This window comes from Bos indicus x Bos taurus, chromosome 11 (genome assembly GCF_003369695.1).
Source record: "Bos indicus x Bos taurus breed Angus x Brahman F1 hybrid chromosome 11, Bos_hybrid_MaternalHap_v2.0, whole genome shotgun sequence".
Taxonomy (NCBI): domain Eukaryota; kingdom Metazoa; phylum Chordata; class Mammalia; order Artiodactyla; family Bovidae; genus Bos; species Bos indicus x Bos taurus.
This window is the reverse complement of record NC_040086.1, coordinates 29,265,985-29,279,915: the sequence shown is the minus strand read 5'-3', so window position 1 is coordinate 29,279,915 and position 13,931 is coordinate 29,265,985. Positions and strand designations below refer to the sequence as shown.

General features: G+C 43.5%; 1 protein-coding gene across 1 annotated transcript in view; it reads left to right on the top strand.

Moving 5' to 3' along the window:
* STPG4 (sperm-tail PG-rich repeat containing 4) overlaps window positions 1-13,389 on the top strand; it is a 35,021-nt gene extending 21,632 nt beyond the window's left edge. Inside the window, exons 6-7 of the mRNA XM_027555194.1 lie at window positions 11,123-11,227; window positions 12,108-13,389. Of these exons, the coding sequence (XP_027410995.1) occupies window positions 11,123-11,227; window positions 12,108-12,149 (147 nt within the window). The 3' untranslated portion in view covers window positions 12,150-13,389. The remainder of the gene's footprint in view (window positions 1-11,122; window positions 11,228-12,107) is intronic.
* Window positions 13,390-13,931: the final 542 nt, after the last annotated feature.

Genomic DNA, 13,931 nt, shown 5'->3' with positions numbered 1-13,931 from the left:
TTGCCTTTGTTCTCATTGCTTTTTATGGAAGAGAAGGTTTTTAGAGATCCTTATTCTGCCATTTTCATTGATGTCACCTCATCCATACCATTTTATAAATAAAAGTGATTCACAGCTTGGAACATCCTATCTTTCACCAAAGTGAAAAGAATACTTTCATGGAAAAGGTTCCAAGATATAGAATTAGCCCAGGGCCGTGATTCATGTCTGTCCTAAACATGCATTCCCAGAGCAGACTTGTGGGTTTAGTTTAGATCCCCAAACTTGTAAACGGCAGAGAGCAAACTGCTTTGATCCCAGTGGTGGGAGATTGTGGCACTTGGTGTGAGAAAATGATGCTTGCTAGGAGAATATCATCCCAGACGTTCTGGAAATCAATGCCTTGATCCTTAGTATTACATTAATTTACATCTCTACCAGCAGTTAAAAGAGTGTCCATTTCAGGAAATCTGTATATATCTTGTTTAGCATTGTTAATTTGATAGTAAAAGAATGACATCTCATTATTTTAATTTAATCCATAGGATCAGAGGCTACACATGCTAATTATTTGTTAGCTAGTTTCTTGTGGCTTTTCTTGCACGCTTTCTGGTCACATTCTTCACCTAGTTATCTACTGGGTGGAGTCATAACATTTTTTTTTAAGGTTTTTTTGGTGTGGACCATTTTTGAAGTCTTTATTGAATTTGTTACAATATTGCTTCTGTTTTATGTCTCCTTTTTTGGCATGTGGGATCCATGACCCGGGATCGCACCCCTTGCACCGGAAGGCAGAATCTTTTTTAAAAAATTTCTTTCTTTCTTTTTGGCTGTGCTGGGTCTTCATTGCTGTAGGTGGGCTTTCTCTAGTTGCGGGGAAGGAGCTACTCTGTAGCTGTGGTATGTGAGCTTCTCATCGCTGTGGCTTCTCTTGTTGCAGTATGTAGGCTCTAGAGTGCAGCTCAGTAGTTGTGTGAAAGGGATTAGTGCCTTGTGGCACGTGGAATCTTCCTGGATCAGGGATCGAACCTGTGTCTCCTGAATTGGCAGGCAGATTCCTAATCACTGGACCACCAGGGAAGTTCCTAACGTTCTTTTTTCGTTGCTTTGTATATACTCTATAGTGAAGAAATAGTAATGCTTGCATTTGCTGAAGTTTTTCAGGAATTTTGGCTTTTACTTTTGTGTTTTCATATTTACACAAGTTTAAAATGTAAAATGTTTATATCGTCAGATCAGAGTTTGTAATTACCTTCTGGAGTGTAAGTTCCATGAAAGAAGGGGCTGTCTTATTCACTGATGCCCCCAGCCCCTAGTACAGTGCTTCAAAAATGTGCTGAATGAACGAATGAAATCTTTGTATCCTTTCCTTTTCCATTTCTCCCTTAAATATTTAAAAAAATTCCCTCCAGAAATATAATGTCACTTGTAATTCTCTTCAGTTTTGGGGGGCATTAAAAAAAAAACAAAAACAAATGTATCACTCTTTTAAAATGTGTTATGTGTAAGATCACAGTGTCACTTGAGCGTTCTTGACTTAGGACAGGTTGCCTCACCATTGGTATACATGAAACCTACAGTCACCAGAAATCTGACCTGCAGATCAGGTGCAAGACAGCATGACGACATTCAGACATTCACTGAGTCACTTTAAACCCTTTAGAGAATAAGGCAAATTATAAAAGATGGATACTTACAAGTTTATCTCCTCCTTTCCTTCCGTTATCTGTGAAAACTAGCTCATTGAAATGTGTTAGTCATTTATACCTAGAATCCCCAGGGGCAGCCTATCAAAAGAATGAAGAAACATGTGAAAATGTGGCAGATCACTACTCCATTTTTTAGTTGTAAAAAGTACAGTTACTTTGAATTTTAAAATACTCTAGGATCTTATGTGCCTGAAAGTTCCTCCATGTGGACAAGCCATTATCACTTGTTAAAACACACAGCCTTTTTGTTTAGGTCAGGAATTCCGTAGATGAATTTACACGTTGTCCCTAAGGTGTCAGTGCCTCTCAGGAGAGGCGGTTGCCAAGGGATTTGTCTTGTTGGAAGATGGTTTCTAATCTTTAGATTACCAATATAAGGTTGTATACTTACTGGATACTTCAGTTATTGATGAAATAATGATAATAATTGATTATGGCTGGGGTGGATGCATGCATGCTCAGTCATGTCTGACTCTTTGCCACCTGGATCAGTAGAATTGTTTTGTGTGTAGGAAGGACCGAGGGGAGTGTTTGTGTGAACGTTTTGCAATAGACACCAGAAGATATGTTCTGCCAAAAGTAAAAAGGGCCCTTTTGTACTCACAGAAAAAATTGTATTTGGAAACTTGTACCAGTCACCATTTCCTTTTAGCACCGTGATAATAATGACCAAGTCCTGCAGATCCTGAGATCCAATGCAAACACACAGTTCCCTCATAGCAAGTTTTTTTTTTTTTTGCTGCATGGCAGGCATGTGAGATCTTTATTTCCCCAACCAGTGATTGAATCTGCACCCCTTGCATTGGAAGCATGAAGTCTGAACCATTGGCCTACCAGGGAAGTCCCCAGGACTTTTTCCAAGAGTAGAAAACAAACTGCAACAAATCATAGTCATTCTTATCCAAGCAAAGCAGACAAAGTAAAACTTGCCATTTGCAGTTTCTCCTCCTCTCATCCTTCCCTTTAATTCTTGACCTGCAGAAAAATTGCATGAGTTTTGTTTCCTCCTGAATGCATTTCACAATTTGGGCATTTAGGATAGCAGATATCCTGCACAACTTCTTTGGACATATAGGAAATACTGATGACTTTAAGGTGAGGAGGAGTAAGGAAGATTTTGTTTTTCTGTTTTCCCCAGTATCTATGAACCATAGCGTCAGTGCTTTTCTAGTCTCTCGCTGGTGGAAGTATACAGAATACAACCCCTTGCAAAGCCACCAAAGTATTGAGCCACCAAAACTGTTTATATCTTTCAGCCAATTAATTTCATTGTTTGAAAACTCTCCTAAAGTAATAATTTATTTATAATAATATTCATCTATGCAAAGAATATCATCAAGGGATTGTTTATAATAGCAAGATGATGAGATAGCCACAATTTCATATCTAGGAGAAGGAAATAATTTTAAAAGAATATTACCATATCTACACAGAGGAATATTTTACAGCCATTAAAATAATTACTGTTAAAATTATGAAATAGCACCAGAAATGTTTATGAACTAACTTAGCAATCCCCAGCCTTCTTGGCACCAGGGACTGGTTTCATGGAAGGCGATTTTTCCAAGGAACAGGCGGGGAGCAGGGGAGATCCCTGATCTCTTGCATAGTGAAAAAATGCAGGTTGCAGTTTGGTATATCTATCATGATGAAAGTCATGCAAGAAAAATTATGTTATTAAAAACATGAAATGCAGCAAAATGCTTTTAGTGGCTATGCTGAGATGTTGTGAGGTGGGTGTAAGATGTTGTAAGGGTGGGTGTTTGCTTCCTTTCTCTCTTTTGCATTGCTATTATAATCTTTCAAAATACAATTTTTAAAAGTCAGAAGAATAGTTTGAAGAAAGGAGCCATGGAAATGGTCAACATAATATATTTTGTTACTTTAATAAAGATAATGCCATTACTACTACTTAATCAGGACTCAGTCATTCATATGATTTGGGACTTCTAACAGTGATTTGCTGAGCAGATTCTTTTCAATTATTTCTCACAGTTGCATATAAAATGAAAAATGAGAGGGATATGCATCTTTCCTGGCAGTAGAAATAAAATCTTACAATGTCAAATGAAAAAAAATGGGTTTCTTTTATTTGATGTCAGAAGTATTTCAAGATGTTTCTGTATTTCTTAAAACCTGACAAGCCTGTAAAGAATAGGAAAAGATCAGATAAGCAGGAAAGAGTTTGTCCAGACACAAATGAGCATTATGTGATTTATCTGTTTTAGTCACATTTGACAGAAGTTTGAAAAGGGGAGAGCAGATTCATGGCATACTCTCTGCATTAAAACTAACATTATGGGGACTTCCCTGGTGGTCCATTGGTTAGCACTTCGCCTTCCAATACAGGGGGTGGGGGTTCGATCCCTTGTTGGGGAGCTAAAGTCCCACATGCTTCACAGCCAAAAACCTAAAACATAAAACAGAAACAATACTGTAACAGACTCAATAAAGACTTTAAAAATGGTCCACATCAAGAAATATTAAAGAAAAAATACTAGCATTATGAAAGAATGCTGAACCATTTCGGTTATTTCTGCAATTAAGGAATTAGTTCGATTAAAAACTCAGCTTAAAATCCCGTGAGGAGCAGAAAAATAATTAGTAAACATGGTCACATTGAAAAAAAGCCAAATAGATGTCTGTTTGAATGGAATCTGAAAGTTAAGATGATTAAAACAGTTCCCATTGTCAGTCTTCTCAAAGAGTTCACTTGTAGGTAACATTTTTGGAAAAATCAGTTCAGTTCAGTTCAGTCGCTCAGTCGTATCCGATTCTTTGCGACCTCATGGACCGCAGCATGCCAGGCCACCCTGTCCATCACCAACTCCCAGAGTTTACTCAAACTCATGTCCATTGAGTTGGTGATGCCATCCAGCCATCTCATCCTCTGTCTTCCCCTCTTCTCCTGGCTTCAATCTTTCCCAGCATCAGGGTCTTTTCAAATGAATCAGCTCTTCACATCAGGTGGCCAAAGTATTGGCCTTCCAATGAACACTCAGGATTGATCTCCTTTAGGATGGAGATCTCCTTTAGGTTGGATCTCCTTGCAGTCCAAGGGACTCTCAAGAGTCTTCTCCAATACCACAGTTCAAAAGCATCGATTCTTTAGCGCTCAGATTTCTTTATGGTCCAACTCTCACATCCATACACAGCTACTGGAAAAACCATAACTTTGACTACACAGACCTTTGTTGGCAGAGTAATGTCTCTGCTTTTTAATATGCTGTCTAGATTGGTCATAACTTTCCTTCCAAGGAGCAAGCGTCTTTTAATTTCATGGCTGCAGTCACCATCTGCAGTGATTTTGGAGCCCCCCAAAATAAAGTCAGCCACTGTTTCCACTGTTTCCGCATTTACTTGCCATGAAGTGATGGGACCAGATGCCATGATCGTAGTTTTCTGAATGTTGAGTTTTAATCCAACTTTTTCATTCTCCTCTTTCACTTTCATCAAGAGGTTCTTTAGTTCTTCACTTTCTGCCATAAGCGTGGTGTCATCTGCATATCTGAGATTACTGATATTTCTCCTGGCAATCTTGATCCCAGCTTGTGCTTCATCCAGCCCAGCGTTTCTCATGATCTACTCTGCATATAAGTTAAATAAAGTGAAAATGAAGTCTCTCAGTTGTGTCTGACTCTTTGCGACTCCAGGGACTGTAGCTCACCAGGCTCCTCCATCCATGGAATTTACTAGGCAAGAGTACTGGAGTGGGTTGACATTTCCTTCTTCAGGGGATCAGCAGGGTGACAATATACAGCCTTGACGTACTCCTTTTCCTATTTGGAACCAGTCTGTGTTCCATGTCCAGTTCTAACTGTTGCTTTCTGACCTGCATACAGAAAAATATAACTTTTCAAATATAACTACAGATGTACTAGGGTTTTTTAAGAAGTATGGAGTTCAGAGATACCATCAACTCTTCAAACTTACTTTTATTTGTTTATTTGACTGTGCTGGGTCTTAGTTGCAGTCCATGAGATCAGGGTTTGAACCTGGGCCCCCTACATTGGGAGTATAGAGTCCTAGCCACTGGACCACCAGGGAAGCCCCAGTACTGTCAATTTTTAATTTCACAAATGTAGATAACTTTTGGCCCCTGCCGAGTTTAGTTCTACCCTATCCACCAGCATACTTGTCTCCTTTCTCCTCTGAACCTTTAGACGTATTCTTACAGAATTCTAGAGTTTCCTGAGTGTACATCCTGCCACATGCCTCCTCCTGAATTCCCACAGAGGCACGCCCAGCTCCTCTCTGTGCCCTCCTCCACCCAGGGCTCTCCCCTCCTTGCTGGGGCACCTCTTTTCTCCTGGGCAGTGTGGTCCAGTTATCACACCATCCACCCCACCAAATTTGGGTGAGATCCTTTTTACCACCATGTCTAGTAATTTCAGTTTGTGTTGTGTATTTCTTATGTTTTGCATGTGTATATATATATAGACATTGGGGGCTATACATTTTACTTTATCTCTGACTTTTTCTCTTTTCAAGTATGATTCATTGAAAACTGTTTGTGTCTAGGATCAATAGAGACAGACTATGTGCTCTTTCTAGGTTCCCTTTAGCTTTATGATTTTAAAAGGAAAATAGCTTAAAACTCTTGAGAGTCCCTTGGACTGCAAGGAGATCCAACCAGTCCATTCTAAAGGAGATCAGCCCTGGGATTTCTTTGGAAGGAATGATGCTAAAGCTGAAACTCCAGTACTTTGGCCACCTCATGTGAAGAGCTGACTCATTGGAAAAGACTGTGATGCTGGGAGGATTGGGGGCAGGAGGAGAAAGGGACGACAGAGGATGAGATGGCTTGATGGTATCACCGACACAATGGACATGAGTTTGAGTGAACTCTGGGAGTTTGGTGATGGACAGGGAGGCCTGGCGTGCTGCGATTCATGGGGTCGCAAAGAGTCGGACATGACTGAGCGACTGGACTGAAGTACTGACACCTCCCAGCACCAAGAGGCATTGGATTAGGGTCCATTGTAATGACCATATCTTAACGTAGTGTATCTGGTTGTTGTTGTTCAGTCACTAAATTGTGTCCGACTCTGCACCCCGTGGACTACAGCACACCAGGCTTCCCTGTCCTTCACTGCCTCCCCGAGTTTGTTCAAACTCATGTCCATTGTGTCGGTGATGCGTCCCACCACTTCATCCTCTGTCGCTCCCTTCTCCTGCCTTCACTCTGTCCCAGCATCAGGGTCTTTTCCAGTGAGTGGGCTCTTTGAATCAGGTGGCCCAAGTATTGGAGCTTCAGCTTTAGCATCAGTCCCTCCCAGTGAATATTCAGGATTGATTTCCTTTAGGATTGACTGGTTTGATCTCCTTGCTGCCCAAGGGACTCTTCAAGAGTCTTCAGCACCCCAGTTCAAAAGCATCAATTCTTCTGCACTCACCTTATTTATGGTCCAACTCTCACATCTGTACACGACTACTGGAAAAACTGTAGCTTCGACTATATGGGCCTTTGTCAGCAGAGTGATGTCTCTGCTTTTTAATAAGCTGAATAGGTTTGTCATCGCTTTCCTTCTAAGGAGCAAGCATCTTGTAATTTTGTGGCTACAGTCAGGAGTGACCCCATTTCCAGACGAGGTCACACTGTGAGATACTGTGGACTCCAAATCCGCAGGTCTTAAGAATTTTGAGGGAACGTCATTCAGCATAATGAAACACACCTAAAACTCAGAGGATTTATAGATTTTTTGAGAACTTAATTCAGTATACATCTTGGGATAACTTCATCTACCCTCACACAGTCTTTCAGAGGTACCTGGCACCTTTCAGTTCCTGAGCAGTGTTGTATACATAAGCCAGTCCCATCCTCTCAGCCCTGGAGGGTTGGAGGTAGTGGTGGGAAGGCTTTAGCAGATGCCTACAATGGTACTGAGCATTATGGTGCATGGAATGGGAACAAATAAGAAGTTCAAGATCGAGGCCATAGCATGTCTTCATACCATATGTCTTCTCCCTGTCCTCTTTGTTTTGAACCCACCTCACCCCCCCACCCCCCCCACCACCCCCACCCCACTGTTCAACTGAGTCCATTTCTCTTCACATTCAGAGCCATCCTGGACTAAGCCCTCTTCTCTCCTTTCAGCTCTTCCCACTCTGCCCACCATCCTCAGATGGGGCAGAAACAGGAACTCTGTTGAAGCTGCTTCCCACCCATTGCAGTACCCTGGCCTGATCATTACTTCTCACTTAGAACAGGATTCCTGTGGCTTCTGGAATTAGAACTTGGGCCTACATCAACTTCCTTAATATTCCCCACTTAAGAGGTCCCATGTGACACATGGGGGGCAAATAGCATTCAGTAATTTCTTTCTGTCCCGAGTCTTAGGCCCTTTGATTCAGATGACCACGCACATGCAGGAAGGCCGCTGGATGGTACGGGCACCTATCAGGGCTTCACGAGGCCTGGCACCTGGACTCTTAAGCAGCTCATGACTTAGAAGCTTAGAAGTGAAAGCCACATGAGGCTTCTGGGGAAAGGGTAGTGTTCACAGCGTTTCTTAGCCATCCCACAGATTGGATGTCAAAGACATGGAGTCAGTGGTGACACCCTCAGCAGCATCTTTTGCCCCAGCTGCCACTCCAGCTTGAGAACTTGCATTTATTATGGCCGAACCAAGGGGACTCTGTGCAAACCATTCCTGTCCAGACTCCCCTGACTTTCTATCCTGTGTGCTTATGGTGGCTCAGACTTCTCTAGTGAAGAAGCCTTGCCCTGACAGCGGTCTCTGTCCCACAGATGCATCAGGTTGAAGACATTGCTGTTTCATCTCTTTGCCATGAGTTGTAAAATGATGAGACACATCCCTTGATTATCAGACTTATGCTTGGCTGATAATAACAGACTTCATTCGTGGTGGATAATTGAGAATGGCACCCCTAATTGTGCTGCTGTGCCACAGAAGGAAAACAGGGTTTTGAAAGCCTTGCTCTTAAATCCTGCAGAGGGGCCACATTTGGGTGCTTATTCAGCCAAATCCATTGGGCTAACCTGCGGCTCAGTCTCATGTGTTACAGGATCTTACTGGATACATTTCTGTTCTAATCTTTCTGCTCATTTTATCTTTTTTCCCTACCCCCTTTTTCACTTACTCAATTCCCATATTCATTTATCTATGCATCAAGTATAACTTTTTTTCTTATTTCGAGAACACTCAAGTCCATCATAGAAAAATTAGAAGCAGCCAATAAGAAAAAAAAAAAAAGAAAATTCTTTTTACTCAACATGTCACCACCTGGAGAAAACTGCTGTCGGTGAATATTCCATTCCCAGTTTTTTAATGCACATTTTTAAAAGCTTGTATTGTTCACTTAATGATATTTGGGAGTAGACTTTATGTCCATAGAGATTCATCAGCTTGTATGACTGGATGGAAGAATCACAATTTATTTAACCAGGCACACGTCATTGGTCATTTCTTTCATTTCTGATTTTTCAACTCTTAGAAACAGTGTTGTAGGGAATGTCTTTGTAACCAAATATTTGTACACATCCTCAATTGTTTTCTTAGGAAATATTCCTAAAAATGGAATCGCTGGGTCAAAATAACAAATGTATATTGTCTTTGACTTTGTATTGTGAAAACTTTAAATATATATACCATATAGACAGAACTCGGAGAAGGCAATGGCACCCCACTCCAGTACTCTTGCCTGGAAAATCCCATGGACGGAGGAGCCTGGTAGGCTGCAGTCCATGGGGTCGCTGAGAGTCAGACATGACTGAGCGACTTCACTTTCACTTTTCACTTTCATGCATTGGAGAAGGAAATGGCAACCCACTCCAGTGTTCTTGCCTTGAGAATCCCAGGGACGGGGGAGCCTGGTAGGCTGCCGTCCATGGGGTCACACAGAGTCGGACACGACTAAAGTGACGCAGCAGCAGCAGCATAGACAGAACTCGCATGTACTCACCCATTCAAAAATGACCAGCTCTTGGCCAGTCTACACCCCCACCTACTTCCCCTAGTTCCTGCGTTATTCAGAGACAGATCTAAAACATCATGCCAGAAAGATTTTTTTTTTCTGTCGAATAGCACTGGTATTTGAAAATGGGAGAGGAAATGAATTGCTAGAAAGGAAGAAAAGGTTAACAGTTTGTCTACATTATCTACTGTGGTGTTTGGGCTGTATTCATTTTCCTGCCATATCTGGGCTCAGAACTCATTGTTTGTCTTCTGGATTCCTGAAACAATCAGGAGTAACCAGACTCCTTTTTTCTTTCTCCCCCTTTGGATAGGTATATGTGTTTTTAAGCTGTTTCAAGCTTGCCAAATTATGCTTCAGAAAGGCTAATCAAATTAACAGTTCTGCCAGAGTCATGTAGGAGTATCCACACTGTGGATAAAGTTTTAGTTCCTTGAGAATCAACTGGAGGTTAGGATTTGGGGCTTTCACTGTGGTGGCGCAGGTTCAATCCCTAATCTGGGGACCAAGATCCTGCAAGCCAAGCTGTGCGTGCCCTGGGCTCCACCCACCCCCATACCCCTACCCCCACAAAAGGTTTTGGCTTCCCCGTCCCTTCTTCCTTTTTTCCTTCCTTTATCTCTTTCTTTCTTTCCTGACCCCAACAAAAGTATATCTCATTGTTCTTTTAATTAGAACTTCAGTTCAGTTCAGTTGCTCAGTCGTGTCCGACTCTGCAACCCCATGAACTGCAGCACGCCAGGCCTCCTTGTCCATCACCAACTCCCGGAGTCCACCCAAACCCATGTCCATCGAGTCAATGATGCCATCAACCATCTCATCCTCTGTCGTCCCTTTCTCCTCCTGCCCTCAGTCTTTCCCAGTATCAGGGTCTTTTCCAGTGAGTTTGTTATTAATGACCTTAGAGCTCCGCCCGCCTCACTCGCAGTTTCCTCACTGCATTTCCTCTCTGTAAGTTGCCTTTTGCTAACTTTTCTATTGAGCTGTTTGTCTTCTTAAAATTGTGTTCATCTACTTATGTTAATCGCATGGCATTCTATGTAGGGCAGTGAATTGCTATGAATACTTTTTTGGGGGACTAAGAGAACATATGCTGCATTTGTGTGAAGGAATAAGTGTGTTTTATAAAACTAACAGCCCAGAGCAGTAAGTCACCATCAGCAGAGGGACAAGAATGGAGTGAGACCTGCTGGTGTGGGCACGGGGCCTGGGAGAGGCGAGGGTATCCAGGCAGGGAGAGGGGAGACTTCCACATGTCTTTTCCCCTGCAGTCTTCACAGTCATCCACAAGGCAGGTAAAGCAGGAAAAGCAGGTATTATTCCCATTTCACAGTGCCTGGTGCCAGGGCACACCTTAACACGATCTTCCATGTCCCAGTCCGGGGATTTTTCTACCATATCACACTGATTCATATGTTCATTCGTAAAAGACAAGTAGAACATCAAAATATATCAGCTATCATTATTTATGAAACAAAAACTTTTTTTTTCTACAGCGTGAAGGCCCAGGACCAGGTCATTATGACTTGAAAATACCTTCAGCAGGTTCTGTAACTTCTTGTTTTCAATCCAGAGTACCTCGATTCTTGCCTGCCTGTTCAGTAAGTGTCCTAAAAGGCAGATATGGTTGTAGGTGTTGTGGCTGCCGCGGGGGGTGGGGTGGGGGGTGGAGTGGGCATTGGGAATGGGATGGGAGCCGTAGAGTTGTATACAATTCTAGTGTGCACGTGTGTGTGCCAAGTTGCTTTAGTTGTGTCCTACTCATTGTGACCCTATGGACTGTAGTCCACCAGGCTCGTCTGTCCGTGGGATTCTCCAGGCATGAATACTAGAATGGGTTGCCATGCCCTCCTCCGGGGGATCTTCCCAAACCAGGGATCGAACCTGCATCTCTTATGTCTCCTGCGTTGTCAGGCAGGTTTTTTACCACTGGGAAGCCCCACAGTTCTAGTGTATATACATTAAGATTGCTTGATAAGGCAGCAGAGTATCGAGCTCACTAGATAAGCCCTCAGCCAGCTTCAGGCTTAAAGTGACTCCAGGCCCAAAGACCATGGCTGAATTATGAGTCCAGGTGAGAACAGCCAGCACAGGGATTAGCCATCAACGTTATGTCCTGGCTGCTTTGTGGGGAAACCCCTCTAACAAATAGAGGCCAGCGGTGGGCCCGTACAGAACTGCCGTGCTGTGCGTGTGCCTTCTGGGAACGGAAAGTCACAGCAGAAACATTGTCTTTGAACCAAAGCAGACTCTTGAGTCCTGACCCATCATCCTGCCCCCGAGGACTGAGGACAGACAGGGAAGAGGCTCGAGTCCATGGAGATATGCAAGGAGGTAGATTCTGGGAGGGGGTGAGAGCCTCGGAGGCCTAGAGGAGACCAAGAAAGATGGCAGAAGCACAACATGGAGCTTATGAATGTGGCTTGGGTTGTTTGTTTCATTATTTAAAGTTTTCATTCCTGTGGTCTTGTTGTTCCTCAGTCTGAAAGTCCCCCAGACTCACTGGTTTGTAGCCGGATTTGAGATGGTTAATTCGGTCTTTCTCCAGAGGAAGATTGGGGAGGCCCTACCGGAAAGACTAAAGACAGACAGACAGACAGACAGCTGGAGGCTAGTGGTTCTGTTCAGCAGATCCTCATACCCTAGTGGCATGATCATGATCCAAACAGATTTTCAGTCAAGCTCACAGGGCTGAGCTTCTTCAGGAAGTTGGAGTCATGCTAACCAAAATCCCAAGAGACTGATGGAGAAGCCGGAAGGTGGTGGTATTCCTTTACAAGTGTCTAGCGAGGGGGCTGGTGTCTGGAGCCGGTGCTCCATGGGGCGTCTCCCCTTGTAGGAAACTAGGAAGGAAGCCAAAAAACAGCGGAGTTTGCTTGGTAGCAGTGACATCAGGGTTGGGGGACAGAGCTGGATGTTCACAAGGTCTGAGGACTACGGCCGGCAGCTTCCCGAAGGATGGCCTTTTGGGGTGCAGGCCCCCGAACCTCCTGTTCAGGCACTGGCCTTCCTGGACTCCACACACAGGCAGCTTCCTCATTAAGAGCACTAACAAGGGCTTCAGCTTCCTTTGACGTCTGGCCAGGACTTGATTAGATTCCCAAGCTGCTCCTTTGCATTTGGCCAGGGAAACATCCTGTCATTTAAAGCAGCTTCTGCAGGCAGCTGACCTCGTGCACCCTGGGCTGACCGCTCTGGTAATCTTGTTTGTACTCTCTCTGCTTCCTGCAGAGATAGCAAACTGCAGGGAAGGATGGCAGTGACAAGCTGGTGATAATAGGGACTCATAATAGTGGTGGTGACTGGTGTGTGGAGTGGTACTTTCTGCCAGCCTGGCAGGTGCTGTCTGTCCCTGGGGGCCCCCCGTGAACCTCAAAACCTTATTTGATGGGTGAGGAGTAGGAAGCATGTGTCATATCGAGCCATTCATGGTTGGATACATGGCCTTGAATCCATAGGACTTGAATCCAGGCCTGTCTGACATTAAGACCCTTTCCTTAACCATACATAGAGGTACCGTTGTCTCTCTAAGATAAAATTTTGGGGTATTCAAGAATATTGCGTGCACCTCAGCATAGACAACACTGACCTAAGAAATCAACGAGAATGACATTCATTGGCATCTTACCATGACATAAGAGGAGCTTTGTTTAAATAGTTGGTTGAATAATTTTTCAAGAGTCATGCATGGGTGTGAGAGTTGGACTGTAAAGAGAGCTGAGTGCTGAAGAGTTGATGCTTTTGAACAGTCGTGTTGGAGAAGACTCTTGTGAGTCCCTTGGACAGCAAGGAGATCAAACCAGTCAATCCTAAAGGAAATCAGTCTTGAATATTCATTGGAAGGACTGATGCTGAAGCTGAAATTCCAATACTTTGGCCACCTGATACGAAGAACTGACTCCTTGGAAAAGACCCCGATGCTGGGAAAGATTGAAGGCAGGAGGAGAAGGGGACGACAGAGGATGAGATGGTTGATGGCATCACCGACTCGATGGACATGAGTTTGAGTAAACTCTGGGAGTTGGTGATGGAGAGGGAAGCCTGGCGTGCTGCAGTCCATGGGGTCGCAAAGAATCAGACATGACTGAACTGAACTGAATTTTTCAAGCATTTCATCAAAGTGAAAACAGGGCTTTTCAAAATGAGAACTCATCCATCCCTTGCGCCTGAGGGCCATGGGCCTTGGTAGTACTGCATCTCACTGTTTGTACTGGGGAAGATGATGGAAACGCAGGAGTTTGGGCTTCTGAGGTCGACTGTTCAGGCTCAGAATCCATCCTCTCCAACCCATGACCGCTAGAGTGA